At 34.0% G+C, this 20,763-nt stretch overlaps 1 protein-coding gene and 1 pseudogene across 1 annotated transcript; both read left to right on the forward strand.

Annotated features, from left to right (window-relative positions):
* The first annotated feature begins 1,064 nt into the window (after window positions 1-1,064).
* On the forward strand, window positions 1,065-3,693 carry LOC125875613 (G-type lectin S-receptor-like serine/threonine-protein kinase SD2-5; annotated as a pseudogene).
* Window positions 3,694-7,240: 3,547 nt separating this feature from the next.
* Window positions 7,241-9,957, forward strand: LOC125875610 (G-type lectin S-receptor-like serine/threonine-protein kinase SD2-5). The gene has a single exon (XM_049556600.1). The coding sequence runs from the start codon at window positions 7,318-7,320 to the stop codon at window positions 9,838-9,840; it is 2,523 nt and encodes an 840-aa protein (XP_049412557.1). The 5' UTR covers window positions 7,241-7,317; the 3' UTR covers window positions 9,841-9,957.
* Window positions 9,958-20,763: the final 10,806 nt, after the last annotated feature.

Genomic DNA, 20,763 nt, shown 5'->3' on the forward strand with positions numbered 1-20,763 from the left:
TATTTAGTAAAAATTTAGGTTTAGAATTATTCTTCAGCACCTATATAGACTCCCTAGTAATGTGATTATGTAAGAGTGGAGTTATTTTAATGATATGAAATGAGATCAATGTTTATCTCGCTCCCTCTTCCATCCTCTTCGTAACCTATGATATTATCAAGGGCCCGCCTTAGATATTTCTAACAGGACTTGTTTTTTTCCCTGAATCAATGAATAGTGACTTATTTATCTCCATCTTCCCTCCTTTTCAATCTTTGCCTAATCAATACAACAAAAAAAAAAAAATCGTCCTTATGCTATCATTTTCCAAGATACGAACCATCCCCATATTAATATACAATGACTTTCAATCAGGCAGATGTTATCTTCCCATTGGTTAAGTGAGAAGTGTGATTTGGAAAACATTTCCTTTTGACTTGACGCGTAAATGATTCACAAAATTGGGTATAACAACTCCACACATCTCAAAAGTATTCTTAGCCGCAACATTATGAACTACTGGAAGATGCTAACCAACATGTAAAATACAGTTTGGTTTGAAAGCTAGCAGGATACTGTTTAACGCTAGATACTTAGCTTGAATATGACAACTTCAGTTTTCAGTAAATAACAGTTGAACTATACTGTTGTGTACCAGCCAACAGTAACAAATTAAAGGTAACTTAGATGAAGTTGGAGATAAATAAAGAGAAGGATATATCAAAGTCACTATCTTTACACTGATGGGACCATTTTGACCATTTCCAAGTTACAATTTCATTATTGTTCAACCTTGCAGACAAATCAAAGTCTCTAGGACTTTCATTTACTTTGTGGATTGGAAGTGATGAATGCTTACCATCCGAGCAACTCCCTCTTGTCAAAAAAAAACAGTAATGCATTAAACATAGTTGGGGTGTGAAACTTGCAAAAAAATACTAGTTCAGGTGTTTTTTTGACTATTAACTGTAAGTAAAATGAGAAATCATTGTATGTTATAGTCAAAGTTGGCTGCTGAAAATAGAGTTGGAAGTCAACAGAATGGAAGAAATAAATGTGATGCCTTTCTACTGATCAAAGATTGTTATGGTTTATGTAAACTGATTTATGGAGAAAATTACAAGTACAGATATCACTTTGGATATTCTGTATGCTCATTTCTTTCTTCAACTATACACAACAAAATTCCATATATTTTATTGGTTTTGATTAGGAAACAATGTTAGCAGAAAAGAGACTGTATTTTCCTATCCTTCTCTTCATTTATCTCCTCTGTTGTTCATCTCGATTTGCTATATCGCAACCTTTACAGGACTACAACTTCACTCTTTCGAATTCTACTGCAGGGCTTGCCGGGCTTTCCTCTTTCTGGATCAACAGGCCCTCTCTTATTATTAATTCCACCGCCGACTTCTTAGAATTGGTGACACCCATACTTCAGCGGGGAAATGCTGGCCCACGATTCCTCTGTGGCTTCTTCTGCAGGTACAATGCCAAAGAATGCCTTCTTGGTATCCTTTTGTACCACAACATATACAACAACGAGAACGGTATTATAGATAATCCCCAGTTAGTTTGGTCTGCTAACAGGAACCATCCAGTGAAATTCAATGCAACCTTGCAACTAGGCCATGATGGCAACTTGGTCTTGACGGATATTGATGGCACTCTTGTTTGGTCCACTGATTCAATTGGGAAATCTGTTTCTGGATTAAACTTAACAGAAATGGGAAATCTTGTGCTCTTTGATAAGAGAAAACGTGCAATTTGGCAGTCTTTTGATCATCCTACAGATTCTTTGCTTCCAGGGCAGAATTTGGTTTCTGGGCAGAAGCTCATAGCAAGCGCTTCAGCAACCAATCAGAGTCAAGGTTTCCTTGCTCTTACTGTTCTCAATGGAAGCTGGGCCACTTACACGGATACTGATCCGCCTCAATATTACTACATCTCTTCCTTTGGTGGTCGGACCTTTAATGCTTTACAATCTCCTAATAAATCAGCAGCTCAATTCATGAAGATAGGGCCTGATGGACATTTAAAGGTATACCAATGGTTTATAGATGATTGGAACGAAGTATCTGACATTTTGTCGCCATATGTAGAAAACTGTGGGTACCCAATGGTATGTGGAAGTTATAGCAATTGTACAAATAACGGGCAATGTACTTGTCCGCTACAGGAGAACTTCTTCAGGCCATTTTCTGAGAGGAAACCAGATCTTGGATGTTCACAGTTAACTTCCATTTACTGCAACTCTTCGCAGTATCATAGTTTCGTAGAGCTCAAGAATACCACATATTTTTCATTTAACATTGATCGGGAACTAAATTCGAGCAGATTATGGCTTGGGCAGACAAAGTTGGAAGATTGCAAAAGGGCCTGTCTGAGTAACTGTTCTTGCAAAGCTGCTGTTTTTGAATATGGTTGGAATGGGACTCGCAGAGGGAACTGTTTGTTACTGAATGAAGTTTTCTCTCTCACAGACAGCGAAGAAGGAAGAGGCAAGACAGTATTTCTTAAGGTGCAGAATTCCTCAAAGCCGCAGACTCAGTCTCTAATCATTCCTGGAGGAAAGAAATCAAGACCTTTCAAAGTGATAATAGGATCTACTCTTGCAGCTTTCTTTGGGATAATTTTAAGCATAGCTACTTGCTTTGTTATTTTCAGAAAGAGGACACATGAGTCCAGAAAGGCTGCGGATATTTTGGATCTAGCACCAATCTTACCGGGAATCCTAACTAGATTCTCTTACAATGAGCTGAAAATAATTACAGATGATTTCAGTAGAAAGCTCGGGGAAGGAGGATTTGGCTGTGTTTATGAAGGAACACTGAGAAATGGCACCAAAATAGCTGTGAAGCATCTGGATGGTGTAGGTCAAGTAAAGGAATCATTCTTAACAGAAGTAAAGGCAGTCGGTGGCATTCACCATATCAATCTGGTAAAACTCATTGGATTTTGTGCCGAAAAAAGCCACAGGCTTCTAATCTATGAGTACATGGTGAATGGATCGCTGGATAGGTGGATTACGCATGAAAATCAAGAAAATGGGCTTACATGGAACACAAGGCAGAGGATAATATCAGATATCGCCAAAGGGTTAGCGTATCTACATGAGGATTGTAGCCATAAGATAATTCATTTGGACATCAAACCACAAAACATCCTTCTAGATCAATATCTCAATGCTAAGATATCAGATTTTGGGTTGTCGAAGCTAATTGAGAAAGACAAAAGCAAAGTTGTGACTAGAATGAGAGGAACACGGGTTATTTAGCTCCTGAATGGTTGAGCTCGGTAATCACTGAGAAAGTTGATGTTTATGCTTTTGGAATTGTCCTTTTGGAAATTCTCTGTGGGCGAAAGAATTTGGATTGGTCTCAACCTGATGAAGAAGATGTCCACTTGCTGAGTGTATTTAGGAGAAAAGCGGAACAAGAGCAGCTCATGGATATGGTTGACAAAAATGAGGATATGCAGCTCCACAGGGAAGCAGTGACAGAAATGATGAGCCTCGCTGCATGGTGTCTACAGGGAGATTTTTCCAAGAGGCCTTCCATGTCATTGGTGGTTAAGGTGTTGGAAGGTTTGGTGACTGTTGAAACCAACTTGAATTATGATTTCACACATGTACCTGATGTTGGAGCAGGCAACCAAGAGAGGGAAGCCATTAGCAGTTCAAAATTTCCTTCCATTTTATCGGGACCAAGGTAAACAATATGCTTAAGATTTTGTCATTGAAGGCACCAACATATGGTTGCGTAATATCAAATATTGCAACATTTCCGATTCTAGCATAACTTTTTATAATTCATGAAATGTAATGTTCAGTAACTTCTATATTGAATTTTTGAGCTTCATGTTACTATCATATAGAGGCTTCTCAATTCATGTGCGAAAATAAGTATAATATTGTACGCGGTGGTACAGCTACTGAATTCAAATGGTAGTGTGCAGTAAGCTTTATTGTGTTATGCTATCGGAAAAGGTCTACAAAGCAAGTTTTAAAAACATTCTCAATTGAACAACTTGATCAACATGTCTTAATCAGAGTACTGATGCCAAGTTTGCTTCTTTTTTGTGAGGGAAAAATATTAATAATCCACATGGCCTCATAACAGTGAAACAGCAGTATACAACAACATACCCAGTGGAATCCCACCAAGTGGGGCCTGGGGAGGTAGAGTATATGCAGACCTTACCTCTACCTTGGAGGTAGAGTGGTTGTTTCCAATAAACCCTCGGCTCAAGGGAAAAAAATAGTACAGAAGTTCTTTTAAATCACTAACCCTCTTTTGTGTACTGACAAATCTGTTTGTGAGTGTCTGTTTCCGCTTTTATTTTGTTAAAACTCTTAGAGTGGGTCGACTATAGGCCACCAATTTCATTGAGCCACTGCTGCTCGCCAGCTCCATTTTCCATCTCTAGTCAATAGTCAGCTGCTGAAAAATGTGAAGAAAATAGAAGTTTGGAAGATAGTCCCTCCACTTCAAAATAAGTGGTGTGAGTATACTTCTGAAGAAAACCACTCAGTCCTAGAGGACAAAAGTAAAATGTGCTACTCCCTCCGTCCTTTTTAATATGTCGTCCTTCCTATAAATAATTGGTTGATAATACTTTTCATTTCATAAAATTAATGCACAAAATATAACATTTTTTCTATTATACCCTTGATAGTTAATTAGTCTTATAAATAAAGATTTGATCAACCTATGAAAATTAATTATAAGTAATTGATGTTCATTGTAATTACTTTATACATTGATTAATTACTCTCACCATTGCATTACTCTATAAAATCTGATTTTGAAAAGGAAATCTCAACAAACAAATTAAAAATGAAACATGGATTTATTTATCATTTATTGAAAAGTTGACTTCAAAAAAACATTAAATAAGGGTAGAATTGTAAACTTACTTAGTTTCTTAATGCTAGTGAAATCTAAAAATGTGACATATAAAAAGGTATGAGAGTAATAAATACTCCATCTATCCCTAATTATTTGTCCAAGTTTCCTTTTTTACTTGTACCTTTTTATTTGTTCATTTTGACAAATCAAGAAATGACAAAAAAAAATTACCTATTATACTCTCAATTAATTAATTTCGGAAAAGGTAGAACTCTTGAAAATCTTAAATTTTTAATTCATCTACTTCATGATTAATAGGGGTAAAATGGTAAACTCACTATGTCAATCATTATTTTCTTAATAAGTGTCAATTTAAAAATAGACAAGTAATTAGGAATAGAGGAAGTATCTTGAAAAAGCATAGCTTTTTAATAGTTTTTTTGTTATGTGAAACTCCCTTTATTTGTAAGAGTAAAACAGGAAGAAAATCATTAATAACTTTTTTTATCATGTAAAACACCATTTATTTTTTTAAATTGAGGGAGTAATAACAAATTGAAGAAGTCAAATTATTGACTAGGTATAGTTAGAATTTAGTTTTAGTTTTCTTTCTTCTTATTGTACACAACGAACAATAATTCACATGGAATTTTGCTAATGAGCCCATCATGAATTACTCGTCCTAAACGAGGAGGCGATTGTCAAAATAACAACAACATACCTAGTATAATTTTACAAGTAAAATTTGGAGAGGATGGTGTGTATGCATTCTTACCCCTTCCTTGCCTTGCGAGTGAGTGCCAAAATTGAGGAAATTAATTTGTTTTCATCCCATAAAAATAAAAAAAAAAAACAAAAACCATTCAACGGAAGAGAATTTTATTTTCTCCCATTTCCGTGAATTCAACATCCTCGACACAATATCTTTCTCGGTCTTTTGGCTAAGATCAAGTGTAGCTAAGAGTGTCAAATGGACAGGTCGGGTTGAAATTGGACATATTAAAATGAGTTGAAATGGAAATTAGGTTGGGTCATGACTCACCTAAATTTGGTTTGGGCTCAAATGGGCAAAAAATTGGGTTGTGTCATGACCCATCCAAATTGACCATGGATCTTTAGGTATTAGTAATGCAAAGATATTCAACACATGCATTGGTATGGTTAACGGCCTTCACGCTAGGGGTGGCAATTGGGCGGGTCAAAATGGGTCAAGACCCAACCCAAATTTGTTTGGGCCAAAATGGATTGGGTCAAAACGAGTTAGGTAATGGATCATAACCCAACCCGCCCAATTTTACTAAGTTTTAATAGTTTTATTTGTTATTTTATAAGCTTTTAGTACCTAATAAAATTATTATTTTTCTTTATTATAACTATATATAACACATAAAATAATTTTTTAAAAAAACTAATAAGATTTTGACAAGATTTCTCAAAAATGAATTTGGGTTACATATCAACCCAATTTTTAAAGGCTTTGAAATGGATTGAGTTGAGATAGGTTGAGGCGTTGAGCTAACAAATGAGCTGGTCAATAACAAATTCAAACCTAAATGGATTGGATCGAATTGAGCTTGATTTTGCCATCCTACTTCTCGCGTCGCCTAGGCTTTGCACTACAGCCCAAGCTTGGCACACCCCATCATAAAAAATAAAAAATATATTCAACACAGGAAAAAAAAAAAACATTAAACAACTGATATATTTATTTCTTGTGCTCCACATATGAACATAGTACATGAAAAATCAGATACAAACTAATGAAAACTTAAATGGTTTGTCAACACTCTGGAAAATTGAAATTAATAATCATATTCACACTTTACTTTATAAACTGAATTTATTAACGTGATTCGTTTTCCAATTTCAGTAAATAAAATATGAAGTCATTTATTATAGTCAAAGTCAGCTGCTAAAACAGTGTTAAAAGTCAACAGAAGTTTGGAAAAGGACACTAGCACATGGTGGAAATTAAATGTCATGCCTTTTTAGCTAATGTTGCGCTCGGACCCTTCAAAAATATTGATGGGTGCATGTCGGATACTTCAAATAATGCATTTTTGAAGAATTCAACATGGATGCAGCAACGTTTTGGGAGAGTCCGAGCAACATAGCCTTTTACGGATTGAAAAAAAAGACCCAAGCTAAAAGAAACTGAATCATGGAGCAAAATACAATTAAAATAATATGTACAGAAGAAGATTGGCCCTAGTTTTGATTGTGGGGTTGAACAATTATTGAGTTGAAATTTGGGAATTGTTCTTTAGTGGAAAATGATAGCATAAGGAAGAATTTTGTGATTGAAAAGGGAAACCCACTCAAAAGGCAACTCATTTGAGAAGCTAAATATATACATTTAGAAATGTCACTTTTGGAATTTGTTTATGATTTTCTTTTCTTTTTATGATCGAGATCACCTAGCTATAGAAACTTGAGACAACGGACTCATCCCTCTACCTTTTTCCACTTAAATACGAGATTGGGAGCAATGATTGTTGTCTCGAGACTCTGTTTTCCTATCTTTCTCATTATTTATCTCCACATTTTTTCATCCAGGTTTGCTTTTGCTCAACATTGGTGGAAGTTAAATGCCAGTCTTTTGAATTCTACTTCTGGAATTTCCACATCCTGGATCAACAGGCCGGTTTTTATTGCTAATTCCACCGCAAACTTCTATGCAGTGACACCCATCCTTCTGAGTGGAACCACTGGCCCTAGGTACCACATTTGTGGCTTCTACTGCAATTACAGTGCCACGGAGTGTGTTCTTGGTATCCTATTAGTAATATTCCAACACAGCTCCACCGGTGAGAATATCGATTATATATATGAACCACAATTAGTATGGTCTGCTAACAGGAACCGTCCTGTGAACGTCAATGCAACGTTGCAACTAGGCCAAGATGGAAACTTGGTTTTGACAGACTCTGATGGCACTCTTGTTTGGTCCACTAATACTACTGGAAAATTTGTTTCTGGCTTAAACTTGACGGATATGGGAAATCTCGTGATCTTTGACAAGTCTGATCACGCAATTTGGCAATCTTTTGATCATCCTACGGATTGTTTGCTCCCGGGGCAGAATTTGGTTTCAGGACAGAAACTCATAGCAAGTGTTTCAGCATCCAATTGGAGTGAAGGTTTGTTTTCTCTTACTATTCGAAATGGAAGCTGGGCTACTTACATAGACTCTGATCCACCTCAGTTTTACTACTCTTCACCTTATTCGGATAACCGTTATTTCAGTTTTGATGGTCAAACCTTTACTGCTTTAAAACACCCTCCTAGACCAGCACCACAGTTCATCAAGCTTGGGGCGGATGGACATTTACGCGTATACCAACAGGGTAACTTTTTTCAATGGACAGAGGTATCTGACATTTTAAAGCCGGATTTTGGGAACTGTGGGTACCCAATGGTGTGTGGAAGATACAGCATTTGTTCAAATGATGGGCAATGTAGCTGTCCAGCTGAAGGAAACTTCTTCAGGCCATTTAACGATAGGAGACCACATCTTGGATGTACGGAGTTAACATCCATTTCTTGTGACTCTTCGCAGTATCATAGACTCGTAGAGCTCAAGTACACCACATATTTTGCAGTTGACTTTAATGTCTATCAACTAAGTTCGAGCTTATGGTCTGAGGCAAAAAAGTTAGACGATTGCAAAAGGGCCTGTCTGAGTAACTGTTCTTGCAAAGCTATTGTTTGGGCTCGGACTCAAATGAAAAACTGCTTATTCCTGAATGAAGTCTTTTCACTCATAGACAAAGAGGAAAGAGTATACAACAACATGACCATCTTTCTTAAGGTACATAATTCGTCAAACGCACAGATCAATCATTCACCAAACATTTCACCTAGAAAGAAATCCAAGCCTTTCAAAGTGATAACAGGATATACTCTTGCAGCTTTCTTTGGGATAATTTTAAGTATCACTATTTGTTTTATTATTGTGAAAAGGAGGAGATATGAGTCAAGGAAGGCTGGTGATTTTATGGATCTAGAACCACTCTTACCAGGAATTCTAACTCGATTCTCTTACAATGACTTGAAAATAATTACAGAAGATTTCAACAGAAAGCTCGGGGAAGGAGGATTTGGCTCCGTATATGAAGGAACACTCAGTGATGGAACCAAAATAGCTGTGAAACATCTGGATGGTGTAGGTCAAGTAAAGGATTCATTCTTAACAGAAGTAAAGATACTCGGTAGTATTCATCATGTCAATCTGGTAAAACTCATAGGATTTTGTGGCGAAAAGAGCGAGAGTTTTCTGATCTATGAGTACATGGTAAATGGATCTTTGGATAGGTGGATTTCTCCTGAAAATGAAGAGAATGGACTTAAATGGCACACAAGGAAAAGGATTATATCAGATATTGCGAAAGGGTTAGCTTATCTACATGAGGATTGCAGCCATAAGATAATTCATTTGGACATCAAACCACAAAACATCCTTCTAGATCAATATTTCAATGCTAAGATATCTGATTTTGGATTGTCGAAACTAATTGAGAAAGACATAAGCAAAGTTGTGACTAGAATGAGAGGAACGCCAGGGTATTTAGCCCCTGAATGGTTGAGCTCGGTAATCACTGAGAAAGTTGATGTTTATGCTTTTGGAATTGTACTCTTGGAAATTCTGTGTGGGCGAAAGAATTTGGATTGGTCCCAAGATGATGAAGAAGATGTCCATTTGTTAAGTGTATTTAGGAGAAAAGCAGAACAAGACCGACTCATGGATATGGTTGACAAAAACAACGAGGATATGCAGGTCCACCGAGAAGAAGTCACAGAGATGATGAGCATCGCTGCATGGTGCCTACAAGGCGATTTCGCCAAGAGGCCTTCCATGTCATTGGTGGTTAAGGTACTGGAAGGTTTGGTGACTGTTGAAACAAACTTGGATTATAATTTCAAAAATGTAGCAAAGGTTGAGGCAGGCAACAAACAGAGGGAAGCCACTTTCAGTTCAAAATTTCCTTCAATTTTATCGGGACCAAGGTAAACGATAAGCTTAAAGCTTTTAAATTTGATTGAACCAATTCAATGTTGGTGAGATAATTGAAAATTTTCCAATTCTAGCACTACTTTTTATGATGTATGAGATTACATATAAATTATACAAAAGTAATGTTCAGTAACTTCTACATTTGATGTTTAAGCTTCGTGTTACTTGTACAAATTGATATCATGACCACCATTGACTGTAAACTAGATTCTTTTCAACATCCAAAACACTCTCCGTAGCCTTGACCACCATTGACATTGATGGCTTCTTCGTGTAGTCACCGTGTAAACACAAAGAACCATAACTTAAAAGGACGAAAACTGTTGAGTGCATACTTAAGGGACTATCTTGAACCTACCGGCCTCAAACATTAACGATCATCTTTTGTAATTTTATCTATTTTTAAACATTAAAAGAATTTGTTATTGGCATAAAGGAGGTTTAGATTGAATTGTGTGGACAAAGCAATGTACGTTTCCGTTGACATGGAACCTTTCCCTTTTTCGGCCTTCAAAGTTCTCAGTTGAATAGTTGAATATTTGCTACTGCTATCAAGATCTGCACTGATGGCTACTCCGCCCAGGCTTACACCCAAGATTTTGCAGCGTTCACGGTGCGCACCCTCCTACTCGCCCTGACGGCCAGATGTAGGTCGTGAATTTAAGTGTCATCCATTTTGGGGCTACTTGATTTGGCAGATGAGTTGTTACACATTAATTTTGACTTTCGTGACCACTGTCTTAATCAACCAGCACCCTTTATGGGATCTAGGTTAGCGCACAAATTGACACTACTATAATTTAATACAAAGCATATTCATCTACTAAATGCAAATCACATCATCTAACTATTATAAAATTCCTAACAAATAGAACATTGGTTGGTAGTTGCTACTACAATGATATAACAATACTTATAATGCAATTCATTTTAAGGGTCGATAACAAGAATTCTAGTTATGACAGAGCAATTGAAACATACGAAAAGAATATCATCTACCAGAAAGTATTACGTGCGGTACATTTCATTACATTTTGTACCCATAAAATTAGAATAAGCAAAAAAAAAATCTAATTAAATTTTACTAATTGTTATCTAAACAACCTTGGGATGCTTTAATCCGAACCCCATAAGATTTCGAGATGGTGTCACATTGTGCACAATTTCATGAATAGTTTCAATTGAGATCATGATGGAGGCATAACCATCATTGGCTTTGATCATGCCATCAGACATTTGATTAACATATTGCACAATGATCTGAACACACTGCCTTATCTTTTTGATATAGATACAATAACAATCCTAATGATCTCGAATAGGTTCAGTCGATATACAATCATTTTGGCGGTGGGAAATAAATCAAGAGTATGAATCCTAAGTTATTTAGGATATGGTATTTAGTTTAATTACATCCAATGACCATTTGGTATAGTCAATCTCTTCTCCACCTTCGTTTTCATTATTGTCGTCATCTTCGCCGATTTCTGCTTCTTCGATATACCGCAAACATGAATTGTTTTTAGAGAATTATATATTAAAAGACTTGAAATATCGAGAGAATTTCATATCTAAATTTTAGGACTGTTTAGAGGTGATTTGGAGTTGATCAAGATTGAATAATCGGTGTATACTTCGGGTATACTCAGCGTATATATCATGTATACTTAATCTAGATTGAGCTTTTGAGTGTATCATAATGTATAGTCGGTGTATAGCTCATGTATAAGTAAGTTACATTCAACTTTTTAAGTGAATCATAATGTATAGTTAGTGTATAGCTCTTATTTAAGTTAGTTATATTGAATAGTACTTGGTGTATACTTTCTATATAGACTTTTGGGAAGCTATAATGTATAACCATGGTATACTTCTTTTGATTTCGACTATTTTTTATGTAAATAAAACATGACTATATCTGTTGTAAATTAATTATTATATTGTATATATTTGAAACTAACTTTATTTAATTCATACCTAATTAGAATTTGTGTTTCCTAATTCGAAATAACTTTTGTAGTCCTAATCTAATTTGATTTCTTAATATTAATAAATAAGGATGCCCTCTCACATATTCTCTTGTCTTGAATTTCAAGAGTTTCTCCTCTTTAATTTAATAAACTAGTGACTTTGTCTATGCTTCGTGCGGTTATGAAAGACAATAAGATGTGATCAATATATATTTACCCAGTATTAATTAGTAGTTAGTTGACTCCCAATAAAGTCATAAATTACTATTTTGAACCATAAATTATAAACTTACAACAATGAAAAATTTATATAATATACAAAATAAAGAGAATAGATAGAGAGAACATAACTACAATAAATAACACAACATCATTTTTATGATCTTAATCACTAAAAACAGAAGAGAAAAATATAAAATGAATGCACAATCTTCCGGACACTTGTCAATATATTGTTCCCACATCTTCTATTGTTCTTTTTGTATATCCATACCTCCTTCCCATATTGAAAGTTTTCTAGAGGAAAATGCAAATGTATTAGTTATCAATAAGTCTCTTTTGTCATTGTAAAGTTTCATAGTGATCTAGTAAGGACTCCTTCATAAAATGGTGTGTTGAGAGAAAAAATGATGGTTAACAAACTCAACGTCTTCATACGTTGCTTGGTTTGCCTTTTCCATGAGTCTTAAAAGATACGAATATGCTATCATTTGTTGCGAATCATATTCATTTCATATTAGACACTTTACCATGATAATATGTGGTTACTTTTGTGTAGTATAAGTTTCATTAGGTGATGGACCTATATTTGATCGAAATTATATTTATTAGAGTGGGTCGAAGTTCCATATTGATTGGGGAAGAGATTAATTGTCGCCCGACTATCTATTTGAAAAATATGTTAATCAACGTGCTTTTTTCTTCTTGATTGTTAGGAAAGTAAGGTTGTCTTTATTATTATTTGTGGATATTTGTGAGTTCAAGTGCTCACAAATGAAGAAAAAATAGAGACCAAAGAAAAGAAAATAATAATTGTAGTTCTTGGTCAAAAAGATATATTACTAAAGTATTTTAGATTTTAAATTTTAACAAAAATAAATAAGATAAGATGAAAAAAAAATATGTTGGTTTAATTTTTGTAATTTCAACAAATAACTTTACATGTTTTTCTATGGACTCCGATCATAACATTGTTATATCAATTGTTCTATTTGTAATTTTTAGGGATAAGGGTCTGAAAAATATCCCAACTTTGGTCGAATGTGTTGTTGTGATACTAAACTTTCATGAGGATCTATTACCTCTCTAGACTATTTAATACCCTATTTTTTACCCCCTGAACTATTTAATAGTGTATTTTAAAAGTATATATGTGCCCACGTGGACACATTACTGTTTATAATTTTGCATTATTTTTTATGTCCACATGGGCAAATATATATGTTTAAAATACGGTATTAAATAGTTTAGGGAGGTAATAGGTTCTCATGAAAGTTTAGTATCGCAACAGCAATTCGACCAAAATTAGGGTATTTTTCAGACCCTTATCCCTAATTTTTAGATTGATACAAAAAAATTTAAAATGTAATATTAAGCAATAAATCAAAATATACACTTGTTTTTAATATATATTGATTTCACTTCTATCTATTTTCTTGTGTATTATAAGTTATATCTTAATTTAATAATGAATTTAGAAAATGCCACTCTTTTTTAAAAGAAAAATACTAAAAGAACATGTTTTTAGCATTATTTCACACACTTTCATAGTATATCTCACATTATATATTATAGGTGGAACTTATTAAAATTTTAGATAATTAAAAATAATTCAATGAATACATAGGAATAAAAATGTAAAACGAAAATTAAATGTATAACTATTTAATGAGTGTGTGTCTATATATAAAAAAAATAAACAAATAAAAGGTTAACTTCTTATTTTTACAATAATAAGATAATTTTATTTATCTTTTTCATCTAATTTCAGTCATATCTTCCAAAAATTAAATGGATATATCATGAAAATTATATTCAAATAGGAGTTTGTAAAATTAGCAAGTCAAGTATTTCATTTTTGATGGATATATAACAAAGAACTATAATTATTTTACTTGTATAAACTTTAATAAGACAATGTTGTTTTATTTAAATATATATGTAAAAGGAAAATGACTGAGTTTTCGAAAAAATCGATTAAACTTATGATTTAAGCAAATCGAATTTCCAAAAGAATGAGTCGCCACTTAATTTTTAGTAAAAAATCAAGAAAAAATTAAAGGTTTTCAAAAGATTTAAACAGATAAAATCAATTGAAAATAAAAGGGTTCGAAGTTCAATGTACATTCCGAGAAGGTGTTAGGCCCTCGGAATGCCCGCTAACTTGCGGTTGACCGGCGATTTGACAAAAAATGATTTTGACTAAATTTTGAAATTTTAACTTAAGTAAAAGAATTCATTTATTTTAACTAATTATTTCTAGAATTTAACTAAGTAAAGAACTCAGACTTTGACTAATTTTGAAAGTTTAACAAAGTAAAAGAACTCATTTATTTTAACTAATATATATATATATATATATTTATTTTTATTTTTTATTTTTTATTTTTTACTATTATCATTTTATCATTTCTTATTTATTTTTAGAGGAATGAACTAAAGGGGAATTTTCTAAAGGGGAATAGTTCATAAAATGTCAACAAACTAATATTAAAATATAAACTAAGTAATAAAATATATATACTTTAATTCAAAAATAAATGAAATGACCATTCTTGGGGGATTTAATTAAATTAAACCATAAGATAATCAAAACGTTAGTCAAATATAAATAAAATACATAAGAGCAAGAAAAGGAATATCAAATTTGGGCCAAAGGCCCAAACCCCCCAAATCTTGGACCTGCTGAAAATTTCTTGGGGCCTTTGGCCCCATATGCTTTCAAGAAATCTGTGTATACACTTTATGTATACCACCGTATACGGGCCATATTTTGGGTCCGTATTCTGCCCCTTTTTTTTTTCTAAAATATTAGTTGTTGACCTGTACACCTGTATTTTGCATATTCCAGCCCGTAACTTTGGTTTTTCACCTGTATATCACTGTGTTTTTACCGTATATCACTGTATACAGCAAATGTATCAACTTTTTTCCAATTTTCCAGAACATGAAAACTTGTTATCCAGCCCCTAGTTACACTCCGAGAACCTGTATTTCAATTTATTGTCGGCTGACTCGAAAGGAAGGGACTTGAGCCTTTACGGCTCTCTTGAAATGCGAGGAAGAAAATAGGAGTCCAAGAAGACTCGGATGGTATCACATGCGACAAAATAAAGAAAACATAAGGATTAGTACTTACAACAAATAGCATCTCAATCTGTAATTCCCAGCTATACTAGGATCCACTAATTTAGAAATAAAAACGGTAATGCATTCAAGGGACCCTAACTAGATATATTTCGAACTAAGCAAAACAAAATAAATGGAATTGAATAATATAGCAAACAATTCGTAGTAAGTAGAAGAGAACAATATTAATTATATTTAAGATAATTTATTCGCCCATGAACCGTGCCTTGAAGCTTACTTGTACTACATTTAAACAATTCAAAATACAACGTGTAGAACGCTAATGACAATCAAAATTTTAAACAATTAATTCAACTATAATGAATTATTTAAAATGGAGACAGAAGAGGGCTATTTAATCAAACCACTGGCAACACAATTTTGTGCACAAAAAAACAATATTCTATCGCATGGTGGACTAATATTCTATCAAACAAGCAAGGACTAGATCCTTTTAAATTGAGGAACATGGAACAAAACTTAGACTAAGAGGACGAGCAAAAACAGTAGTATGAAGCCACACTCATCGCTAACAAGAGAACCCTTTCGTATTCATGGCCAAACAATCAACCAACCAAAATGAATGAATGAATCCTAGCAACATATAATCGCCAAATACTAAACGAGTCTAACGGTTTAATACCACGAGATGATCCCAAAACAAATCGAATCATAGCGATGTCAACTAAAATTACTAATCTACACTTGAAGACACACCAGAGGAACAATGAGATAACTTCTTTGACACTTCAGGATATGTAGTCAAAAATAAGAAAATCACTTCAGTAGACAGAGGCAGAACAGAATCACGGTGGTCAACCGATGAACAAAATAATCTTGAGACGACCACAACCGCAAACTCAAGAAGATTAAAAACAGATTCAACCAGGCATTAAATCCTTTCGAAAGAGAGACACATAATACCATTTTCAAAATTAATATGAACACATCATATAGAATTATCGAAATAGACCAGGAGCAGAACACCAAAACCAACACATTGAACTCGAAGCTGGTAGAAGGGTTGCGAGTTGTTTACCTTGTGGCGAGCAGCGGACCGGATAGCAACGAGCAGCACGAGTTCTTCCACCACACGAATTCGAAGCTCCAAACAGTGAACCAAACACCTTGAGCTAGCTTTGAACAAAAAACTGCCCGCTTCGAGAAAAAAAAAACGTCTAAGACTTCTTAAGCACAAATTTCGTTCAAAGGAATTTCCCCTTTCTTGACTCTAATTTTTTTTTTTTTCAACTAAAATCTCTTTCAAAAAAAAAATTTCCCCCCTCTTACAAATGAATAATCCAAGAATATATAGAAGAAACTAGGGTTCAGAATAATGGGGGAAAAGGGACCCCAAAAATCGGTTCAAGGCCCATCCCCAAATTCAAATTCGAATCCTTTCACCATTTTAGGCGAACACCCTTTTTTCTTCAGGTTTCGCCCCATTTCGGAAGAGGAAATGGGGCAGACGCATGCTCTGTCCCGCTGTTGCGTGTGTCAACGCGTTTGGGACCATTGTTGTACGTTTTCTGGTCACTTTTGGCGTGAAGAAGAAGGGCAACAGGGGTCGGCTAGTACTGTTGTCCTCACTGTATTGTTTGGATTGTTGTATTGTATTGTTACTGATCTGCTTGGGCCGGGTAAAGGGGAAAAGGGGCTGGAAATTGTTGTTGGAATTCGAAAAGAGATGGGGCTGCTGAAACGTTGGGCTGAGAAAATGGGTTGGTTGGAAATTAAAAGGGAATATGGGAAAAACGGACAAGTGGGCTGGCAAATTGAAAGTATAGGCTGCTGGAAATTAGAAGTGGGGCCCAAATAATTGCTCTTTTCTCTTGAATAAGTAGGCTAGAAGTGAATTTGAGTTTTGGCCATAGGAATTCATATTATAACCAATGGAAAAACACAAATGTGGCCAAATTTAGTTAATTAGGATAAGTTCGACTAGTAATTTAAATAAGACGAATTGGTATAATTAATTTATGAGCTTTTTAATCTTAATGAAATAAAGTAATTAATCTAACCATAAACTAATCGATTTACCTATAAACTTATTAATCCGAAATTAAAACCGTAATTCAAACTAGGACTAAATTAATAAAATATTTATTTTAGCAAAGCAAAAGTCTTTGATATGATTTTCAAACACTTATAAAATATACTCATTACGTATATAATTATATGAAATATATTCATTATTCAAGGTGCTATAAAAATCGACTGAAATTATTTAAACTAACCTTGAAACTGTTTGAATTTTATAAAGCTAATTATTCTAAAACGTTTAGAGATTAAGAAGCTCAAAAATTAATTATTATTGGGGAGGGTCGAAATTGGGTGTCAACAAATGTATCAAAATAAAATTAAGCAAGAAACTTACCGACAAATACCAAATTTTATCTGTAGGTAGATGTTGCTTTGTTTAAGAATTTCATCTTCCACTCTGTAGGAACCCCAAGTGAACAAACATGGTGTAGAGGAAATTGAAAAAATAAATTGTAACATCTCGCAATTTGAAATAGCTAGGGAGGAGCTAAGAACTGGAAATAGTCATTTTCGGAAATAATAAAAATCTGGAAATTTGTTTAAGTTAGGAAAAGTGAGTTTTTGGTCAACTTCAAATGGCCATAACTCCTAGCTCAGGATGAGTTAGGTATACTTCCAGATATGGCTGGAAAGCTCTTGGAATAATCTTTCCAACGCCACTGAGTTTGCACAAATCCGAGTTCGTATGAGTGATATACACCCATTGGAAGTTGGATTGTTCAAATAAGAAAATGTCCAATCCGGATTTTTGAAGGGTATTTCAGTCTTTTCCTTATCCAATTAATTAAATTCGTTTTAGTGAATTAATTAAGGGTCTAAACTGAACTTGGTCAGTTTTACGCTTTTGAAAAAGAGTTAGGGTTTTAGAGAAGAGGAAAGAAGAGGAGAAAAGAGAAGGAGGAGCAAGGATTCGTCGATTTCGTCAAGGATAGCTTGTGGATTTCGTTGGGGGTGATCCCTACAAGGTATGTGAGTCTTTCATAGAATTGGGTTCATTCACCCACGCGCCAAACATGTTTCGTTCAGCAGAATTCGTAGTTTGAAAGTTGATGTCCTTGACATGAATTCTTAAATTTGAATGTTGTTCTTGAATTGGATTGAATTGAGAAGTTTCTGAGATCGTTACGTTGAGTTTTAGAGTTGTTTTGAGTTAGGTTCTTGAGTACATATGTTAGGTATCGGAATCTAAAATGAATTTGAGAACAATAGCCGAGTTTAGACGAATTGGGGCTGGAAAACGAAGAAGGAAAAAAAAATCGGACAAGGAACAGGTTCCAGGTCCGCGTCGCGGACCTGTTCCTTCAGGGTGAAAATTTTCTCTCCGCGTCGCGGAGAGGACACGGACTACTCTGTCTCAAAAATTAATTTCGCAAGCATTTATTCAGAAAACGTCTCCGCATCGCGGACTTGTTCCAAGACGATGATTTCGTAACTTTTCTCAGGTTTAGCTATTCAAAGTCATTCCTAAACATCATGAGATATTTCCAATCACAAATCTTAATCCTTGAATCCATAATTCAATTCAAGGATCAGTTAAGAGTCAAGTCAAAAGCAAATAAGATCAAAGTCATGAGAAGTCAAGAGTCAAGTTAAGAGAAGTTCATAAAGTTTTCCAAAAGTCTTTCGCAAACGTTTCAACTTTGTTTTAAGACTTAAAATTTGAGTTCAGTAAAGAGTAAAGTTGAAGTTCATTTCTTCAAAGAAACATATGGGGACTAAGTATTTCCTAAAGAGATTTAAAATACTTTTTCACATTTAAATAAGAATGGAAACTGAGATTTCCAAAGGGCCTTCGGGCTAGTTTTCAGAAAAGAGTAATAGCTTTCTAAATGAAACAAGGAGGGAAACTGAGATTTCCAAGATAGCCTTTGAGCTATGTTTTTGAGCACTAATCTCAATCACAGAAGAAGTATGTTTTTAAACATAAGAGCTTATATTATATTTTTGGGAGTAGTATTGAGCATCCATCATGGGTAGAAAAGGGTCATATTTTTTAGATGAATCATTTTCGCATAGACTAATGGATCCACTTAGTAGTTCAGGTCTTATACCACGGCAAGGTACAGGATGGCCCGGGCAACGTGGGGCTAGTAACGTTATATCATCACTATAGTTCTTAAGTGATGGTTGTCGGTTAGAGAAACTCCCACAACAGTAATTGCATGGTTCCTCAAGGGGTTTTACTTAGTATGGATGGGGGTATGGACTTCATTCATGCATTGCACAAGTAGACTTTGAGAGGGATCATGATATGTCTTTTATGATTTTATGATTATGAGTTGACAGCATGTTTTAAACAGTTTTCTTTTTCTTTATATTGCACTTGTTTTAAACTGCTTTATAATGAAATGAGTTCAGTTAAGTATTCATGAGTTGAGAAGAGCCAAGGTAAGTGTTTTTTTCAGATCCTTTTCAAGCCTATGTTATATTCCATGTTGAGACTTGAGTTTGCCTTAATGGCCAGTTGAATGTTCCTTTATAACATTCCAGTTTTTTTTATATGAACTTATCTTTGTTGAGTTTAAGTCTTCTGTTGAGTTAAGTAAGTCAAGCCAAGGGTTCGCTTGGGGCCAGCAATGATCTTCGAGTGCCAGTCCCGCCCAGGGTGTAAGCTCGGGACGTGACATAAATAACTTTATAAGATAGTAATATTTTGACAAAAAGAAATATCATTTACATATATTTATGATCAAAATAAACAACAACAATAAAAATAAAATAAAGCCAAATATTGCTCTCAATTTGAGTATTGATATCCTTCTTCATAACCTTTATGTTGCAAATCTAGACATTTTTAATTTGTGGCCTTGGAATAAATGTCATAAAACTATATTTGCTTCCTTCAAATCATAATCATAAAAAGAAGAATACATATCATTATGATTACCTTCTCCCATGTTTTGAATTTGTGGAAAAAGATTGCAGAATATATGGATGGTTAAGTTGAATAATTGGGGAGTAATTAAAGGGGTTTAATGGGTTTAAATGAGATATAAGTTACAACTGAGGGAGAAGAAGAGGTGTAATTAAAAGAATTAAGTGGGTAACTTTTCATTAATTTTGCAATTAGAAAGAAAATATTGAACTTCCGTAATTAGTACAAATTTTTAGTCAATCAATTATGTTGAAATAACAAAACTAACATTCATATTCTAGTTACTGCCATTTTCATTGAGTTAATTAATCAATGACTTAATTTCAATATTATTTAACAACAATTTTATTGAAGAAATTATGTTTATGATGTATCCTAATTGTATCATTATTTATTTAGCCGTTACACAATTTCTTAATTATTATGTTTATGATGTATTCTAATTGCACCATTATTTATTTAGCCGTTACACAATTTTTTAATTATAGGAGTTAAATTTCTTTTTCTTATATCATGAATACAATTTTAATTTGTAATTAAAAATAAGATAAAAGCTCAAAAAATGGACAAAATAGATAAATACTAATAGAGGTCATTGGAGGTGCCACAACAGCATTTTCGTATTTGGCTTTATATATATATATATATATATATATATTTGTTCAGATATATCGTCTTTCACTT

Source organism: Solanum stenotomum, chromosome 9 (assembly GCF_019186545.1).
Source record: "Solanum stenotomum isolate F172 chromosome 9, ASM1918654v1, whole genome shotgun sequence".
Taxonomy (NCBI): Eukaryota; Viridiplantae; Streptophyta; class Magnoliopsida; order Solanales; family Solanaceae; genus Solanum; species Solanum stenotomum.

Bases quoted from the DNA above. Each gene is read 5' to 3' on its own strand.
- LOC125875610 (XM_049556600.1), top strand. From the start codon at position 7,318: ATGATTGTTGTCTCGAGACTCTGTTTTCCTATCTTTCTCATTATTTAT.